Raw genomic sequence first — 19,365 nt, 5'->3', positions numbered from 1 at the left:
CTCACTGCCTCTACTGCCCCCCACCACCCTAACTGCCCCCCCAATTGCCCCCTCAGCCCCCAGTTACCCCCCAGTCCCTCACCGCCCCCCCTCCCGCTCCGCCCCGTGACGCGGCTCCGTGCGCGGGCGGCGCTAAGCCCAGGCCCGAGCCGCGCTGTGGCGGTGCCGTTCCCGGTCCCCGTCCCCGTCCCCCCCCGCCATGCTGGTCCCCGTCTTCACCCTGAAGCTGAGCCACAAGCTCGTGCCCCGCACCGTGGCGCTGGGCCGCTTCGACGGGACCCACCCGTGCCTGGCGGCCGCCACCCAAGCGGGCAAGGTAACGGCGGGGGGGGGGTGGAGAGGCAGCAGCAGGGGGGCGGCGCGGGGCGCTCCCTCACTGCCTCCCCCCCTTCTGCTCCCCTCAGGTCTTCATCCACAGCCCGCACAGCCCCGGCCACCGGCCCGGCCCCAGCCGCATGGTGCCGAGCGGCCAGGACGCCGCCGTCTCGCTCCTCAACATCAACCAGGCCATCTCCTGCCTCAGCGCCGGGCCGCTGCGCCCGCAGCCGGCCGCCGACTGCCTGCTGGTGGGCACCGCCACCAGCCTGCTGGCCTACGACGTGCACGACAACTCGGAGCTGTTCTACCGAGAGGCGAGTCGAGGCGTGCTGCCTGCCCCTCGAAAATAAAGTGTTACTAGGAGGCGTACACATGAGGGACAAAGCGTTAGTAGGGTGTCTAGCTGTGTATGTGTGAGGATATAGGATGTGCACCTGTGTATACAAAGCATTAGTAGGGTGTATACCCACGTTTGAGTGAGGGAGAGCACGTTACCATAACACATCAACCTAGCAAGGCAAAATTTATACATTTTACTCAGTGTCTAGAGCTCAGCTAAGCTCATTTTTTCACCCTCATCTCTCCAGGTCACACATAGTGACAGGAACTGTGGGTTTTAGCAAGGAATCAAAATATAAGGAAAAACTTGAAGAGGTCTTGGATTTACATGACAGCACAACTCACTTTGTAGTAAAAGGTTAATGGTCAACACGCGTGCATAACTAGTCAAAACACCTTAATTCTTGGCTTTATAACCCCCCTAATTCACCAGTGGGCCCGACTTCACGTCTGGTTTCTCGTTAGCCCCTTTCAGAAATGGTGGTTGTCAGTTTTGTCTTGCCTTATGACAACCCCGCTGTAACTGCACCCACAAAGTGGAAGGGGAGCACACACCCAGGTTATGCTGCAAGACTCTGGCACTGCTAGAAAGGAGACAAATGTGGTAATGTGGGAAGCTTTTTTAATCGGTGTGCTCTGATGTCACATTATTTGTTTTGTTTTGTTTTCCTTTAATGTTTCTCTGTAGGTTTCCGATGGAGCCAATGCAATAGTTCTTGGAAAGCTGGGAGATATCACATCTCCACTTGCTATTATTGGTGGCAACTGTGCCCTGCAAGGCTTTGATTACAAAGGAAACGACCTTTTTTGGACGGTAGGGCTACACATAAATGCTTTTGATGTTATTAAAAGATTCATTTGGTGGCACTAATTGCTGTGGATTTTTTTTAATACAGTATATGTTAATTTGGTTGTTGAACAGCTAAGATCTTTCTTAATTTATTTCAGAGCTTAAATTCTGTGTGTTTGACCATGTATTTAGTGCATTCAGATGTTACTCAAGTACTTGACTGCACTCATTGCAGCTGAGATAATCAAAAGTGTAGCTTCTGACAGCTATCAGTGTTGAAGATGGTCTTTCTCGTTTTAGGTTACTGGAGACAACGTTCGTTCATTAGCACTGTGCGACTTTGATGGTGATGGCAAAACGGAGGTTTGTTTGTAACCACTTACACGTGAATTCAGCTGTTTTCATGGTCTTATAGTGGTAGGAAAAAAAAAAAAGTGCATTATCAAATACAACTGACATACTACCAGTGACAGTGATCCCTGTGGGGAAGCTGTCCCTTTTTCAGGCTCCAGCCTGGCAGAACCAGGCACCATTGCTCAATCTGCATATGGGGAGCAGCCCTGCTCTCTGGCACTACTTGGAATGTGTGAAACAAGGCATATTTGGGGGCTTCACAGTATTGCTGCCTTGCCTTGGTGAATAGATGGCCAGCTGCGATGGAAACTTCTCTCATGTTTTTTGAACTATACCAGAAATACAGGGGAAATACAATGAAACATCTCTGATCATCAGTTGCAAGGCATCTGTTTCAGTCATATTTTTTGAACATGTTTATAAATATTTTTTTAAGTGGCAGAGGTACAACTCGCAAGCATCTTACAGTGAAAGTGAGCCCTTAAAAAGCTGTGCTGCGAAGCACTTCACTTATGATTGCCAAAATCACAGAGTCTGTCTTTGCCTCCATTCTCCCTGTTTCTTCTCCACAGTGATGTGAGGAAATAGTATGTTCCTTACTTTTCGGATTTAAAATGAGAAGAGTAGCACGCATCTTGCTGATAGGATGTGAGACATGATAGGAAACAGCTGCTGTTCTAATCACGCAGACTGCGATGGATGGGTGATGTGAATTTGGGTGGCATCTTCTGTTTTTGTAAATGTTCCTCCATCCTGTGTGAATTGAAGGATCTTGGCTATAAACATGACTCTTAAAGAAAAAAGAATGGCTTCCTAGTATGCTTCAGATGCAAATAAATAACCTTTTAAGTCACCACGCTAGAAGTACGTACTTTTGTCATCTTCCAATTTTAATCAGAATTAATTTAAGCTCTTCTCTTGAATTCCCAGGAAGTCCTCATTTGTGATGTTGAACTTGAACTATGAACTATGTCATGTTTATAGTGACATGTACATGGCCTCTACATCTTCGGTGTTTCTTATAGCTGCTGTGCTGGTGCAGACCCTTTGTTTGATTGGGATCTTTAGGAAACAGAAAATCTTGCAGGTTTTACAATCAATTTCAGCACAGCTTCTTTTAGGGCATTTTAAAGAAATGGTTATAGAAAGGGTGATGGCTATAGAAAGCAAAGGCAGTGGATAAAGGTTCTTGCCTTCTGTGAGAAAACAGGGAAACTGATCGGTGGTGTTATCTGTAAATGTTTTGCATTTGGGCTTCTAAGTGCTTTTTTTGTTCTGTTTTTCTGCTTGACAAAGGTTCAGTCTCAGCAGTTGGTATAATCTGTTGCTGCTTTGAGCTAGGCAGGGTTGGATGCCTTAACCAACCAACTTACACAGCCAGTTAGCCCAGCATCCATTTTCTGAGATTTTTTGGGTTCTTTTTACTATTAAATGTCTACAAGATTTTTTGTAAGCTGTGGTTTATGTGAAACTGCACCTGGTTTACAACTGAAATTGATTTTTTTTGTTTGTTTGTTTTATCTGATAAGTGGATGTGCTAACTTTATTTCTGTTTTTCCCCCATGAAAATACATGTATGTCTACATTTAAAATGGACCGATTTTTAAACCTGTGTGACTAGACTTCTGTCATTTAATAGCTAGCACAACTGATTTGTTCAAGTCACTGTCTTAGGATGTTAGATTGGCAAGATGGGAGAAAGTAAACAGTGTCAGAGACTAGGGGGACGAAGTGGGAGTTTTTCCTTACTTTTTCACGTTTGAGTCCAGGGGCATGAAAGTCACCAAGGTGGACAACTTCAATAAAATCAAATTAGTAAAGCATCTTCTAGGCACCTGTATGTGATGCAGGGTCACCAGTAACTGATGTGGCTTTCTGTGCATTTAGCTAGTTGCTGCTCGATGGTGGAGTCATGGCTTGTCAAGAAATCTCTACAATTTTATTTGCAATAAATTATTTCAATAGCTACAGTAAGCTTAGGCTTGTGTAATTTAGTTTGTCATAATTTGAAGCACCTTTACCTTGGAAGAAGAAAAGTCTTGCTTATTTATTTATTTATTTAAATCCAATTTTGGTATGTGTTTGTATCCATTCTGCCAAGTAAAGATGGAAGGCTCATTGGTTCCAGTGGGGAAAGGCACTACTGAGTTTTAAGCTTTGATTTATATATCATTTTCTGTCATTGTTTAGATGGGTGCAGGACTGTTCCTTGCTTTCTCCTTTTCAGTTAATACCTTCTACCTGCTCAAACCTAGGAAATAGGAAACAAGCTAATAAATAGAGAGATGATAAGGAGTGAGAATGCGAAAGACCTGATTCACTGCTGATGTCCTATCTGTGTAATCATTTACATCAAGCTAAAGCCCACTTTGCCCTTGCTTTGTGGTAGTGGCAGCCACCATCTGTAGGAGAGGCAGTGATGTTTACTTGGGTTCATTGGGTTTGAGCATTTACACGAGGGCTGGCTGGTCAGTGAAAGGTTTTCCAGCTGTTTGTAGTAAGTTTGTAGTAAGTCAGAACTTTGTATGCCCCCTGCTCCAGCACAGGCAACGCAGTATTTTGGTGTTTATAATTGTGGTTACAAATGATAACAGCAAGAAAATAGCATAGCCCTGATGCTCCAAAGTATCTCTTCTCATTCCTACCCCAGATGTTTCACGGTGCTTTTGTAGGGTCCATCTTGCCGAAAAAGTGTGACTAGTACTCAATCAATGGGGAACTTCTGAAAGCTTTTCTTGACTGAGGGTGCCCTTTGTTCTGCTGGCAACATTTCCTATTGCTGTTGAAACCTCTCCATTGCTGGACTTGGAATATTTATTTGCTTTCTCCGTACAACAGTCTGTGATTTTTATTTTCTTGCCTCGATTAAGCCTTGTTAAGGTAGATTTCATTATTTTTGCAGCTTCTTGTTGGCTCTGAAGATTTTGATATCAGAGTATTTAAAGAAGATGAGATTGTGGCGGAAATGTCAGAAACAGAGGTAAATTATTTCTAGCTAACGTTTATTACGTTTATTACACAGATGAAGTTGAAAATGTTGTGTACTATAAAGCTTTTCTGGTTACTCTGGTTCAAATGTATTGTGTAGTTAAATAGTTACTTAACGGTTTGGCACGGTATCTATCCAGCTAGCATTGCAAAAGTTAGGGTTTAACAACATCTTCAATAACACTTGCACGGGGTTTCTTGCTTTTTTATTTGTTTACAAACCTTTAACCAGACTAAGGAAAGTAATTATTGTCTGACTGAAAAGCAGGGCCCTGTCCAAAGGTGGTTGTGGTTCCAGGAAGGAGCCCACTGCCCGAAGCTCTTAGTGCCTCCTGAGCAACAGGACGTCTTCTGCTGCTGTTTTCCTCAAAAGTGTTGACACAATCATGATGGGACAACTTGTCCCCATGTGTATCCACACGGTGTGTGGCTGTGTACAAGGGGGCCACCCAGGCAAAACTGGAGGTTTGTATTGCAGTTGGTCGTACGCTGGCTGCACAAAGAGGGCTGCACTTTTGTGGTGCCTGGAGTACAACCTTTGTCCTTGAAGATCTGAGGACTCCTTGCTGCCAGAGTTAGGGCTAAAAGGCTTAGTTAGCTATTAAACGACTTAGAAAGAGCTCTTAAGGATGAATGAGGGCAGTGTTCCAGGAAAAGGAGCTGTTAATATAGCTAGAATTAGAACTGGGCATAACAGAATGCATCCCAATATCTGTGCAACAGACAATCCAGAGTCATGTTGGGATTTCCAGTTAAGAGGAAGTGAATGGTCCATCACTCTCATGTATCGTTTGCTTCCAGATCTACAGTAGAGTTGTTTCAAATTCACACCTGTAGAGCCTTAAGAGGCCTGTTACAGTCTTACTGTTCTAATTTGAAAGGGCACAGCTGCACCTAAACCTTTCCTTTTAGGAAGGCAAGTGCAGGAGACGGTGGCTTTGCACATTGTACACATATTGGAAGACTTGAATAGTTTGCATTTTCTGTGTTTAATTGCTTCTTGTTGCTTGGGAAAGGCTTTGGAGAAGGTCCATGAGAGGGAATGGTGAAGGGTTTGGAAACCGTGCTCTGTAGCAAAAAAAATCCAGGAGCACAGTCAGCTGAGTTTAATGCAGCTTACATGTTGCTTTCATGACTGTCTGCAGACACCCGCCTGTAGGACTGAATTGTTGCCAAGAGCTCTGATTAAGGACACCACGCATAGCAATGTGGAGTGGCTGTAGCCTGAAAGCAGACACTAAGGTGCACATGCTAAATGGTGGGGATGATTGCTACCTTCTCTGTGACTTCAGCAGAGGCAGGGGTGGATTCAGTTTCACTGGGAGTCTTCACAGCAAGGTCTGGTTTTTAGAGAAGTGCTGGAGTTCAAGAAGGAGTTAATTTTAAGGAAATCTCATGAGCTACCTTGTATGGGAGACCAGACAGACTCTTGTGCTTGTTCCTCCCAACATTAAGATCTCTAGTATTTGTGCAAGGTGAAAGGATGCGTGTTCAAGCACTGAGAGACCTTGCTCAGTGAAGAACTGTGAATTAATGCTTCTCAGAAGGAGGGAGAAATGGTCTGGGTTATGGCTCTCAGGTCTTTTCCTGGAGCTGTTGCTTGTTCAGGTAATACCCAGCCCGCTGTTGTAATTGTCTTCCTGAAAAACTCCGACCGTGGGAGCTGTTAATTTTTATCTTGCTAATCTTAGGCAAAGGTTTTCTACCAATATCTCTAGGGCTTTCCCAGCCCGTGTCACGTTGAACTCTTTGGCATCCGCAGATCCTGAAGATTTAAGGAGTGTTGTGTGTCTGGAGCAGGTTTTCGGTGGCAATGTATTAGCACTGATGACCACAGGAATCCTGTGAGCAGTTGGGCTGCTGATTGTGGTAGTAAATATTTGATCAAAAAACACAGTTTGAGGGCAATTCTGCAATCTTTGCTGAATTGCATGTTAACATTGGCAATCCAGCTTGTGTGGGGAAATCCTACAAGGCCTTTGGTCATGTTAAATTGAGTTTTAAAAATAGTTATTTCAATATTTAGTGCTCTGTATAGTAGACTTAAATTTCAATTAATGTACAGTTCATGTGATAGAGATGGCGTATAGTCTGTTCTCTGGTACTTGAAGATGCAGAAGTAGATGTGTCCTGCCTGATTCGTGTATTTTCTCTCTCTGTCTGCCCTTTCCCTTTCCCCCACAAGACTGTTACAGCACTTAGCCCCATGTACGGCAGTCGCTTTGGCTATGCTCTTTCTAACGGGACGGTCGGAGTTTATGACAAGACAGCCCGCTACTGGAGGATTAAGGTTAGTCCAATGCTGGAATGACATCACAGAAAGTTTGAATTCTCCTGTGGGTTTGGTGGCTAGTCTCTGGTCGTTCTGGTAACACCAAAACTCCTCAGAAGAATTTGAAATTTTCTTCTGAGCATAGCAATTAATGTAACTTTGTTGTTACAAAATCTACCCATTTTTATAGATGCATGCAAAATTAGTAACGTGTCAGTTCCTTCAGCACTTTTGGGACTACTGATGATGGCTTTAACAGCCCTGGTAAAACCGTACATCTGGGGATGCTTCAGCTTTGCAGGGTCACTTAAGGAACAGAGATGCAACAGCAAAATGTGAACTATTTGTTAGAAAATGCTTCTGGCTGCATTGTTGAATCAATAAACTCTTTTTCAAAGACCGAATTCATCTTGCATTGTATATGTTCAAAGCTAATTTTTCTACATCAAAAGCAAGGAGTTGCTGTAGCTAATCACTGTTGGGAAGAGCTTTCATTTTAATATTCTTAATATAGCACAGATTAGAACAGCCTATTCAATAGCACTAAGAAGGATTCCTTGGGAGGTGGCAGGAAGAGGTTAATGGCTTTCCTCAGTGGTCTCATTTTATGAAAATGTTGAAACTGATATTTTTTCTAGAAAATCTGTTTTTTATACTTTCTGAATTCTAATCATCTGCTTGGATGAAAATTATTCAAGGGAAAAATCAGGTTCTTTGAGAGCAGTGGACTAGATTCATAATGCGAGAGCGAAAGATTTCGAAGATGTGTGTGATCTTGCAGATAGTGATGCTGTAACTTCCTTTTAAGAGAAGTTTTTCTGTTCCTTTCTGTGGACTCATTCTTCAGTGTCTTGCATGTATCAAGCATGTGCAGGTTAGAAAACATACCCCATTGTAGTTTGTTCTTTGTTTTCTGTCCTCAGTCTAAGAACCACGCGATGAGCATACATGCGTTTGACCTCAACTCTGATGGGGTGTGCGAGTTGATCACTGGCTGGTCCAATGGGAAGGTGAGCTCATACTGGGGAAAAACGAGGAGGTGTAAATCTGGAAGCTGTGTTTTAACAGGGTTGTTAATTTTTCTGAAGTAGAACAGACAAAATATTAAAAGACTGTTGAAAAATGAGCGCTGAAGTATTATTATGGTAAACTTAGTTTGTCTGGCGAATCCTGTGCCAAATGCAAGATCAGTCAGAGAAAATCTTCCTCTGCTTGCTTCAGAGTCAATTGCTAAGGTGTGGCAAGTTGTTTCTATAGTAGCAGAGATCATACGCCACATCCTACAGATCTCAAGTCTCTTCGGCTGTGTCTTGGGTGCATGCTAATAATGTGCCGTGCACCCTGAATGTTCTCAAACTACAGGGGAAAAAAGGAGTGGTTATGTAAGAGGAGAACGGCGTCGGCCTTGACTGTGGCAGGATTAGAGTAAATCCATCAAAGTATTATTTAATCCTATGTAAAGGCATGCTATACAGCTCGGTCTAGTCTCTTAAGCCTGTTGCTTGGTATTTCCCTTTGCCAGAAATGACTGTTCTAGCTGCCAAATCTCTCTTGGACACAGCTTGCAAATTTTTTTTTTTGGTAAATCTGTGCTTCTTTCTTAGCACCTCTCATTACTCTCATTAGCCTGGAGGAATTTAATTAACTTCATATCAAGCTGGCAGTCTAGAGCCCAGATATGTTGTAATTTATGTTGGATTAGGTGTATAACATCATTAAAGAGAGAACCTCTCCTTGCTGTACTCCTTTTTCTGTTCTTTTCAACTGGCAGTCTCTACCCTGCGTGTTGGTCTGAAACAGTCCCTAGCTCCTAGAAAGAGTAATGTTGGTCCCATGCTTTGCAAGAGACACTATCCACAGACCTGAGCTCCCTTCTCCATCAAAAGATAACTAAAGGTTGTGACATGTGCGTAAAGGTAGTTCATCAGTCAAGGACAGCAAATAAGACGAGACACTGTAAATACTGCATTAAGGTTATTTACAGTTTGGTGCATCCACATGTGCACAACCTTCCCTGTGCAGGCTTGCAGATGACTTTTTTTTTCCTGTTGTTTGTAACTTGGGGAAGTATCTCTGAAGAGCAGTTCCTTCTGGCTGAGTCTGTCTAGAGGTCATTTGATAACACATTTTTCATCTGGAGCGTTCTGATCAGCAGAACTGCAGGTTCATCCATCTGCAGTTCCGTGAGTGGAGCTGGCTTTCAGTTAACAACCCGGAGTATGGTGTGGCATTTATTTTGGAGCTAGCTTATTTGTTCATGCTGTGTCTTGGAACTCTTTGCTGTTCCAGGTTGATGCGCGCAGTGACCGAACGGGGGAGGTCATTTTTAAGGACAACTTTGCCTCCTCGATTGCAGGTGTGGTGGAGGGGGATTACAGGATGGATGGGAGCACCCAGTTAATCTGCTGTTCAGTTGACGGTGAAGGTAAGAGCATTGTTCAGGATACTAATTTAACACACAGTGATATCAGGCACATCACGTCATCTCAGATTACCTAACCGCTGTTTCGGTTCCACAGGCATTTTTGTGTGCCAAATTCCCTTTGCTTTGTGCAAAGTTAAGGGAATTTTGTGTTAGGCTATCTGCAAACAGGACTTTGAATATCGCTTTCTCCGTGATAATCAGTGTGCATTTCATTATGGTCCAAGAAGCCATCAGAATTTGTTTGCCTAATAGAAAATGTCCCTTCCTAATAATGCAAAGAGGAACATGCTCAGTAAAGACCACAGTTTTTCAGGCAACATTATGAAAGATCAATATATGGGAAATATGTGCTAGTTGTTGGGTTGCTTAACAGTGGATAAAGGGGGTTAGAGAGCTTAAGGTGCATGTATTTTGGTTTTGTTCGAAAGATGAGTTGTTAATTGTATTAGAAATTTTGGATGTCAACAGCCCTTTGTTTCCTGGGAATTTCTCTTCTGAGACTGTAGAACTGGTGGATTTGTCCCACCAGACTTTCAGGCAGTGAGACCTGGTTACTGTGACTGGAAACAGATATGATTGGAGATCATTTAAATAAGTTCAGCACGAATTTACGGGCATGCACGATGGCTCCAGGAAAGGCACTGGTGTGATTATCCAACTGCTTGGCTTCAATGACCTGAGACAAACAGGTCTGGCACAGCCCACTGGAACAAAAGCCTGTCCTTGTTAAATAGCGCAGTGTTTTTCTGTCTCTTAATCACAGGCTGCTGGGAAGTGCTGGACTTTGGCTTCAGCATTGAAACCCTTTTCCCAGGCTTACAGAAGGGGGATGTTGTATGCAGTATCCTAGTAGGTTAATTTCACCAACATGATCATGCTCTTCTGACGTGTGTGTTGGAAACCTTGGCACAGTGGGGATCCCTTTAGGCTGGAGCCTTTAGGCAGGGCTAAAAATAAAGAATAAACAGAAACTAATTAATAAAAAAAAAGGCACTACTAAATAGTAATAGTAAATAATATTAATAATTACTAAATCATAATACAAAAATAAACACTGTATGGGCAAGCCTCTGCATTCTCACAATGCTTGTCATTGCGTGTCATTAGAGTTCTGTTTGGGACTGGCTTCCTTTCACACGAGGTCAATTGTAGGATTGAGAACATTGTTTTTCTGTGTATCAGTGTATTTTCTGGCTTGCTCTCATCTAAAAGAAATGATTGACCTGCAAATAATAAAGTGAGCCCTTTTATTGGAGGGCATTGTGCACCCTGAATGTGTTTTTCTGTGTTCCTACAACTTTTAACTGGGGTTACGCCGTTGGGCAGCGTATTCTTTACAGGTGTCAGATTTTTCTGTGTGTTTTGTTTCTGTGCAGTCCGAGGCTATCTGCCAGGAGGTGAGGAGATGAAGGGAAACCTGATGGATACAAGTGCTGAGCAGGACCTGATCCGAGAACTTAGCCAAAAGAAACAAAATCTGCTCCTGGAATTAAGAAATTATGAGGAAAACGCCAAGGTACTATTTAAACAATGTGTAGGGCTAAAACCTGTCTTCCCATTGCTATAAATCTATTGTAATCTGAGAGGAGGTCGTGGGGCAGCCTGGACAAGTCAGAGCTGTAACCTGCAATCAGCAGTGAGATTGTCTGCCTGGGATTCCTGCTTGCACGTCTGGCTCGCGCCTTGTGCAAGTTCAGAACTTGCTTTTCTTTCTGTAGTAAGTAACGTGCTCCTTGCCTCATCAGCTCACTGGAGCAGTTGGGTTTGGAGCTGGGTTTTGTTCAGCCCTGTGCATCAGCTTACGACTGAAAATTGTAATTTTCCATGCCTAAGCCAACTTGGGAGTCGGAGAGGATTGTGTGAGAGCGCTGCCAAGGTACACCGGCAGCGCGCTTGTGGCTTGATGGGGAAGGTGCAGAATTACAGGGCTTTGAAAAATAGTCTGAGGGAAGAGCAGGCTTATGTTTGAAAAGTAAATAACCACCGCAGCAAAAGCATGGAATTTTTGCTTAAAGTTAAATATATGCAAAGTGCTTTTCTGAATGGAGGTTTGGGTACAGAGCTGAGCTCCATCAACAAGAAAGCACTTGAACAAATCGTGGCACAAGGGTCCACAGCTTCATGCCTAATCCAGCTGCTGTTTATAAATATGGGAGGTGTCTGGGCATTGCAGCCTTCTCCTGCAGGAAAAGAGAACTGACTTACACACGTTTTCTAGGTTGCTTGAATGAAAATCTTGAAATTCTGATACTGAAGGGTATGTGTTTTGGAACAGGCTGAACAGAACACTCAACTGAAGGAAGCTGATGGGCAGAGAGGTGTGATTCCAGCAAATACCCAACTCCAGACCTCCCTGTCAGTTAATCTGGGCTCTGACAGCCAGTCTGCCCACGTGGAGCTGTGTATTTCCACCACAAATGGTGAGTGGTACCCTGCAACCATTGGCATTTATTTCCATGTAAATTCATGCAAACATTTAGTTATATTTAGCTGATGATTTGCCTGTCTCCCCTTTATTGTCTGTAATTTCCCCTATGTGGTTGCTTTCCTTTCACAGTTTTGAATCAGCTGTGCTCCTTTGATGGGTCTGGGGAAGGGGGAGGAGTTTGCTGGAATTTACTTCTTGTGTTTTGTTTTCCAAGGCAATTAACATTTAACTTAGATGAAATGAGTTTTGGTGATCCCTGCAACATTCCTTGTGTTGACTGTAAAGAGTAAAAAAGGAACACCGTGCTATTCCTCTGTGAAAGAATGAGTGCAGTGGTCAGTATAGAGGGATACGCTTCTGTCACAACATTTTTGTTGTAAAAAGCAAACAAAAAACAGCTGAGCAAAACAACATAAAAAAATCTGTTCCAAAAATTAATGGACAATCTTGGTTGTTTATGGGTGGATTACCTGGTACGTGTTAAACTGTGTAAGGAATGCAGAGACTACCACAGTAGCTTTGAGCTCAGGTTGTGTTCAGTTAAGTCTCTGTGCTCGTGAGGGTGTTGCATGAATGCAGCTAGACCTCAGCTGCAAGACAGAAACTGCCCCAAAGCAGCCTATTCACCTAGCACTAGGTATGTTGAGAATGCAATCAGATCCAGATGTGGTAGTGCTGGTCATTTGCAATATGTTAACAGTTTAGAGGAGGGCTGTAAAGAGTTGCCTGTGCTTAATTCTGGGGAAAAAAAAAAAAAAAAAAGATTTTTTTTCAAGAGGACAGCTGTTAATTTAGAAACTATTTTTTCTTTCCGTTGCTAAGACACAATCATCCGTGCTGTGCTGATCTTTGCTGAAGGCATATTTGAAGGAGAGAGCCACGTGGTACACCCCAGTCTCCAGAACCTCTCAGGTTGTGTTCGGGTTCCCCTTACTCCACCCAAAGATGTCCCCGTGGATTTGCACATCAAAGCCTTCGTGGGTTACAGGAACAGGTGAGGTTTGTGTTGTGAACTCTGCTGGTCTCCAGTGTGTGACAGGAAACACCAGTGATGTGGCTTCATGCTTGTCCCACGGGAACTGCACCGTTAATTCCCTGATGCCTCACTTCTCTTGTTAGTGGAAGGCGAGCTGGAATACTTTCTTAAAAATACTGTTTCACTGAGCTCTGGTCCAGTTGGTTACTGGGACCTGCTGTGCTCTGGCTTTGCCTTTGACTTCTTGTCCAAGCCTGCTTTCTTGTGGATCTCTGGAGGGAGCCATGAGAGGCAGAGGCTGTATCCAGACTGCCTGCTCTAAGGGTTTGCTGCTCCAGGGGCCTGAATGGTGGCAGCTCTTACCATAATACTTGGGTAAACCTGGAGTCACTGTGCTGTCTTTCAAGATAAAAAGTAACCCTGAACCCATTTGACTTTGGGGCAAGTAGAAAGCAGCATATGCCTGATTTCAAGACAATGTTTTTCCAGTTTCCTCTTCGTATATACTTTCAAAAAAACCCAAAACTTTCTCCCTGCTCACATCTGCCAGAACTGGCGGCGTCCCAGGAAGCAGCATCCTTTCGCTAAACAGGGAGGTGTATTTTGAGTGCTGGCCAAGCACTGCAGAAGAACAGAAGGAACTGAATTCCTTTTTTTTGTTTCCTCTGTTTGTCTAATTTACTGCTTTTAATAGTTCAGAAAGGCTGTTCATAAAATACCCAGTCACATAATGGAACCTTAAACGTGTAAGCCTAAAGAATATATTTCATTGGAAGGATTATGGAAAGTGAAAGCAATAGGGAGGAATCATTCAACCTCGTAAAGAGATGCGATAAGCCTGGAATATCCAATTTCTACTGCATCCAGCTGCTTTCCAGCAGTAACCCGTTGGTTGCATTGCTGGAAGCTGTGGATGTTTATACCCAGGTAAAAAAAGAACCAGGAGCCCTTGCAAATAGGTGAATCACTGTTATGTTTGTAATTGTCTCTGTATTTTCCCTTTTGATTGCTTCCAGCACACAGTTCCATGTCTTTGAGCTGACGAGGCAGCTTCCCCGCTTCTCCATGTATGCCCTGAGCAGCCCAGACTCAGCCACGGAGCCGCTGAGCTTTGTTAACTGCACAATGAATGAGAGGCCACAGAGGGTGAGTTTCTGCTCTAAATCCTAATTTCTAGTCCTGTTTACTGATGATGCTTTTCATAGCAAGTGAAGGGTTTGCAGTTAGCTTGAGATTTCCAAGAGCAAAGATTATTATGCAGTGGACTGCGTTTCTAGCCTTTGGAGTCTGTATGTTACAGCTTGACTTGGTAGTGGGTTTTTTTGTTTTGTTTTGTTTTAATTTTTAAAAATGCCTCACTTGAGACATTCCCAGCTTCAGGGATTCCTGCAGCTGCAGGAAATAATGACCTGAGATCATGAGGTATTTCAGATATTATCTTGTTTGCTCTGTGATGACTGATAGAGTGCCAGTGGCAGGATCCCTGTAGTGAGTGATGAATGTTATAAATAGAGAACAGGATAAAGGCCCAGGTAATGGCTCAGATACCTAGCAGCTGAGCAGTGGTGCTGTAGTTTTGGTTCTGAAAGATCTGAATTGTGGGATGGTGGTGATCAGAGCTGGCCATTTCCCTCATAACGGTGAGGCTTTGCAATATGTGTGTCACCTTTCCTGCATTAAGTAGCCAACACAAAAACCAAACAAACAAAAAAGATGAAACACGCTTTCCTTTAAATTCTTGTAATAGAACCAAGCTTGCTTCCTAGCTTTCTCCAGTCTCCAGGCCTGGTCTTATGCTTTGACCTTGAGCTGTGGTTTTATATTGTTAGGTTTGATTTCCTTAAATATATTCAGTTTAGGAGCAGTGAGCCAACTGTCCCCACCCTAGCAAGTTCATGACATGCATTTAGGGGATGAAACTTAGTGAATGAAACTCCCAAGCTACCCTGAACAGCCCTGCTGCCCTGTGCACATGTAAGGGCACTGCATGGCTCTCTAGATTTTCTGCACAGGTGATGGCTGATGCTCTTCATTCTTTGTTTTATTTTTATTTTTTGCCAGATTGTTATGTGGCTGAACCAGAGCTTCTTGCTGCCAGAGGATGCAGAGTTTCAGAGTGCTCCCTTTCAGGTTTGCTTCACTTCCCTTCGTAACGCAGGTCAGCTCTTCATCAAAATCAAGTCTGGCGGAGAGGTGAGTAACTTCAGAGATGAGGGGAACGGCCATGTAACTATACACCAGTGAAACTTAAAGGTGGTGCCAAGGGGAGGCTGTAAAATTGTAGGAGGACTGAACAGACAGAGGAAGTACTCAAGTTCCACGGATGATTTTGGCAACTTTTGAGTCTGTGTTACTCTTAGTGGGTGAAATTCCATTGCCACTCAACAAAGCAAATTGTTTAGCCTACAGATCTGTAGGAAGGTATTTGTTCCCACACAGAGTGGGAAGCCACAATTTGAGGCCCAGGGGCTGCCCATAACTCCTGTACTGGCCTTGTATGCACAAATTCCTTTTTCCTCAAGCCTAAATAAAAGCCCCTTTGAAATTGGTGTCTCCTTATCTCCAGCAAGCCTTAGAGCTTATTCCTGGAACAATCTTGCCTCTTAGAGTGAACTGCTTTGAGCCTTGATGTCTGTTCTAGAGGCAGTCCTGCTGAGCAGTTTCAAGAGATATTTGGTTGTGGAAGAGCCTTTAAGTGCTTTCTTGTCCTTTCTGACAGATTTCAATTAGCACGGATGATATTGATTTAGCTGGTGACATTATCCAGTCAATGGCCTCCTTTCTGGCAATTGAAGATCTGCAGGTGGAAGCAGATTTCCCTGCGTACTTTGAGGAGCTGAAGACAGTGTTGGTCAAGGTGAGGAAGCATTGGGCATTTTAAAATGGCAGCTAAGCAGTCACTGGGGACATTGGTGTGAGAGGAGAAGCTGAGGATCTCTAAGCTGCTTTATCTTCTTGGTGTAAATCAGCCAGCAGTGGTGCGCTGTGTATTCTGTGCAAAGGACAAAGGGGTTCCCTCAGTCTTCTTTTTATTCTTTGTTGTATGGAACAGGGTCTTGGTCCCCAGTAGCTGAGCACTTAGAATAATGTAAATATATTGTCTGGAAGACAGTTGTGGATTTGGGTCAGGGCATAAGGTCTGCATCTTAGCAGAGCACTTCTTTCTGTGGGACAAGGTACTGCCCTGGCAGCCAGGGGTTAGGGGAAGGAGGATGGTGCTAGGGATGCAGGTAGGTTAAGGTGGGATGTTACTTCCTCTTGCGCTGAGTTGAGGTGTTCCTGTATGCCCAGAATGGCAGGGGGCCTTTTCTCACGAATTTTTTCCTTGGACAGGTGGACGAGCACCACTCAGTGAATCAGAGGCTCACTGCTGACATGGCCGAGCACTCCAACCTCATCCGCAGCATGCTGGTTCAGGCGGAAGATGCGCGACTCCTGGGAGACATGTGAGCAGTTGCCACTTCATATGTTTTGTGTGTAGAACAGCCAGCCTTTGCTTTTCAGGCAGAAAAAAAAAGCACAAAAGCGTTTGTGTGGTGTGGTGGATGTGACAATTCTTCATGCAGAATTGGTACCTTGGCTGCTCCCACCATGAGCTGATTTTTAGGTAGAAAACTGGGGAACTTTAGCCTGGGGAAGGCAAAAGGGCAGGGTTAGGGGCTTAGCGTGGAACAGGCAGGGAGAGTTGGCCTTGAGAAGGTGATATATTAGAAAAGACACATTAAGGGAAGAAGGAATTAAAAGCTGTCCGTGGTGTGTGAACCTATGAGAACACCAGGAAATAAATTTTAAGTGCCAGTCCCTTCACTCTGACTTGTGTGTTTGCTAATTTCCTGCCTTGACTGTGAAGGGTGACAGTGAAGAGGTCGGAACTTCTGCAGAGCAGTGTCACTTTCACTGGGGAACGTGGCATCTCCTGTTTGGAGAACGTAACTACAAAAATAGACTCCTTATTCAGTTAAATAATGAGGTTAACCAACACGTCTAGACAAGTCTGCTGTCCTGTAGCTGCAGCCATGGAGGTAATGGTGGCAGCCATCACAACCATGCAGTGTTACACCTTTGTATTGACAGACCAGGAATTATTTTCTTGTCCCTAGAGATTCAACTAACTGTGCTGATTGTTCCCCCAGGAAAAACATGAAAAAACGGTACATCGAGCTGTATGATCTTAATAGAGATTTAATAAATCAATACAAAATTCGTTGCAACAATCACACTGAGCTGTTGAATAATCTGAAAGCCGTGAACCAAGCAATCCAGAGGGCAGGCAGGTTACGTGGTAAGTATGCATATTGGGAGGGCACGGGGAGTCCTGGATCCCACTGGGGCAGATAAGATGCATCTCAGAGGCCACCTGGTTTGCCTAAGTGGCTGCAGGCTGCTTGCCCTGAAGCTAAATCAGTAGAAGTAACCTTTCATTGCTCAGTCCTAGCCGATTGCCTGTGACAATGAGCTGTGAGTGTCCAATATAATCTGGGATCACAGTATTTTGGAAAGAACAGTTCAAAGCAGTTTTCAGGTATAGAAATCACTAGTTTTGTTGAACACAATTTTTAAAACAGTTGTAAAGTAGTGTTTAAGTTCTTCATTTATAACCTAGTTTAAAAAAAAAAAAAAAAAGGAAGAAAGCTATCAACTTAAGCAAGGCTGTTTATATTATTGTTAGTTCTGTTGGTCTTTGGAGAAAGAGTTTGTTGTTGGTTTTGTTTTTTGTTTTGTATTTATAGCATTTCCCTTTCAACAAGTCCTTTAGGCTGCCCTGTAATATAGCTATGGAAAATTCTTTAAAGAAATGATTTTATTTATATATTAAGAAAAAGGCAAGGTGGGACTTTGCTGTTTGTATAAATATTTGTGAAAGAACACCCTACATTTTGATCTTTATAAATATTTGTACCTTTTTTTTTTTTTTTTTACTCAACAACTGAACTGTTTTTTCTTTTTTTTTTTTTTCTTTTCTATTCACAGTTGGCAAACCTAAAACACAAGTGATCACTGCTTGTCGGGATGCAATAAGAAGCAACAACTTTAATGTGCTGTTCAGGATAATGCGTGTGGGGACAGCATCATCTTAAAACGACTAGAGGAACAGCAGTTGTGTAGTGGTGATGTTTCCGTGCAGTAGGCAGTTACTGGACCAAAAACGAGACAAGCATTTAAGTTCCCTGCTCCATTGTAGAGTGGAGTAATTGCAAAGGTAGGATTTGAGTTAAGTCATCAGGCAAGAACTGGTATTTATGCAGGCCAAAGGACAGGAAGCTTCAGAGTTTAAGTGCAGATGTGGTATTTATGTAAGGCAGAGGTATAACCTTGAAACACTAATTTTTCTTACATGACCTTATTTATGTATTTTAATATATTTTGTAGTTACGGCATCAGTCTTTACCATTAAAACACAGACTGGTTTGACTGCTTTTGTTGTGATTTAGTTCGGGAGATGTTTACGGTTAAGTTATTTGCTGGAAAATGAAGCAGTTGTCTGGTTTCTGCATACACCAAGTTGGGAATATGTCTATTACTGTATTTGCATTGTGGCTTAAGAACCTGGAGGTGAATGTGAAGTCAAACTGAAATGCAAGACCATGAGCCTGCTAGCTTTGGAATTGAGTTTTTGGAACTTGCCTCCAACTTCTGTTGTCAGCTACCGGCTTGTGCTCCCGTATAGAGTTATTCTGTGGTAGAGAACCCCTGGTTTTATTGTGGGGATGTGCTGCTTCCTGGGTAAACTGCAGCCCACTGCAGTAGAAGCACCAAAAGGAAAACAACATCTTGCTGGCTTTTAAGCCAGATGATCCTTGAAAGCTGTCCGGTTCCAGGGTAGGAAGGTAGGAAGCGGTCGGTTTCATATTTGATGCTCTCCCCACACCCAGATTGCAGGAAGTTGTCCTTCCAGCTGCTTGTTCCCTGCTACTGCTGGATGAAACTGCAGATACTGAGGTGGGTAAGGGCGTATTTCAGGAATGAGGAAAACAAACTACACACCCAAGCTTGGTGCATACTTATGAAGAGGTAGCAGTACATAATGGGATCAAAAGAAGGTATTGAAAAATCTCTTGGCCCTTGGCTCAAAACTGTTTATTAGTTGTGGGATCTCTTAAATTGGATTAAAATACTACAGTAGAACTGTAGTTTAGATATAAAGATATTTCAGAACCTTTGCCAAAACAAATTCCTACTAGAAGCTAAAAATATCCTGGACAGGATGGCGGCTGGGTGCCAGTGTTCCTGCTCCTGCACCATTCATCATGTCTACCACTGCATGGATCAATCTGCAGCACGGCGGGGAGTAGGCAGTCCATCACATCTGTGAAAGGATGTTCTTGGGTAGCTTCTCAGGGTTGTCAGCAGTACTCGCCTCCTGTAACTGCTCTGTCTATTTGCTAATACCAAATTAAAACCAGCAGCCCACTGTTCGCTACGGGGCAGGCAGCTGAATGGGGAAATTAATTCTTGCAATGTGTTCTAATCTCCA

At 43.4% G+C, this 19,365-nt stretch overlaps 1 protein-coding gene across 1 annotated transcript; it reads left to right on the top strand.

Annotated features, from left to right (window-relative positions):
- The first annotated feature begins 169 nt into the window (after positions 1-169).
- Positions 170-18,302, top strand: BBS2 (Bardet-Biedl syndrome 2). Its single transcript, XM_032195853.1, has 17 exons — positions 170-316; positions 405-632; positions 1,346-1,471; positions 1,748-1,810; positions 4,704-4,781; positions 6,975-7,079; positions 7,985-8,071; positions 9,351-9,486; positions 10,863-11,002; positions 11,762-11,906; positions 12,737-12,908; positions 13,907-14,036; positions 14,952-15,083; positions 15,610-15,747; positions 16,224-16,336; positions 17,024-17,172; positions 17,862-18,302. Exons 1-17 carry the CDS (start codon positions 200-202, stop codon positions 17,966-17,968), a joined length of 2,166 nt encoding a protein of 721 aa, XP_032051744.1. The 5' UTR covers positions 170-199; the 3' UTR covers positions 17,969-18,302.
- The last annotated feature ends 1,063 nt before the right edge of the window (positions 18,303-19,365 follow it).

The sequence above is a fragment of the Aythya fuligula genome, chromosome 12 (assembly GCF_009819795.1).
Source record: "Aythya fuligula isolate bAytFul2 chromosome 12, bAytFul2.pri, whole genome shotgun sequence".
Classification (NCBI taxonomy): domain Eukaryota; kingdom Metazoa; phylum Chordata; class Aves; order Anseriformes; family Anatidae; genus Aythya; species Aythya fuligula.
Note: the sequence above shows the minus strand (reverse complement) of the source record. Positions and strands in the feature narration are given on the sequence as shown.

Bases quoted from the DNA above. Each gene is read 5' to 3' on its own strand.
- BBS2 (XM_032195853.1), top strand. From the start codon at position 200: ATGCTGGTCCCCGTCTTCACCCTGAAGCTGAGCCACAAGCTCGTGCCC. The intron at 633-1,345 runs GCGAGTCGAGGC...GTTTCTCTGTAG, and splicing joins CGGAGCTGTTCTACCGAGAG to GTTTCCGATGGAGCCAATGC. The intron at 15,748-16,223 runs GTGAGGAAGCAT...TTCCTTGGACAG, and splicing joins TGAAGACAGTGTTGGTCAAG to GTGGACGAGCACCACTCAGT.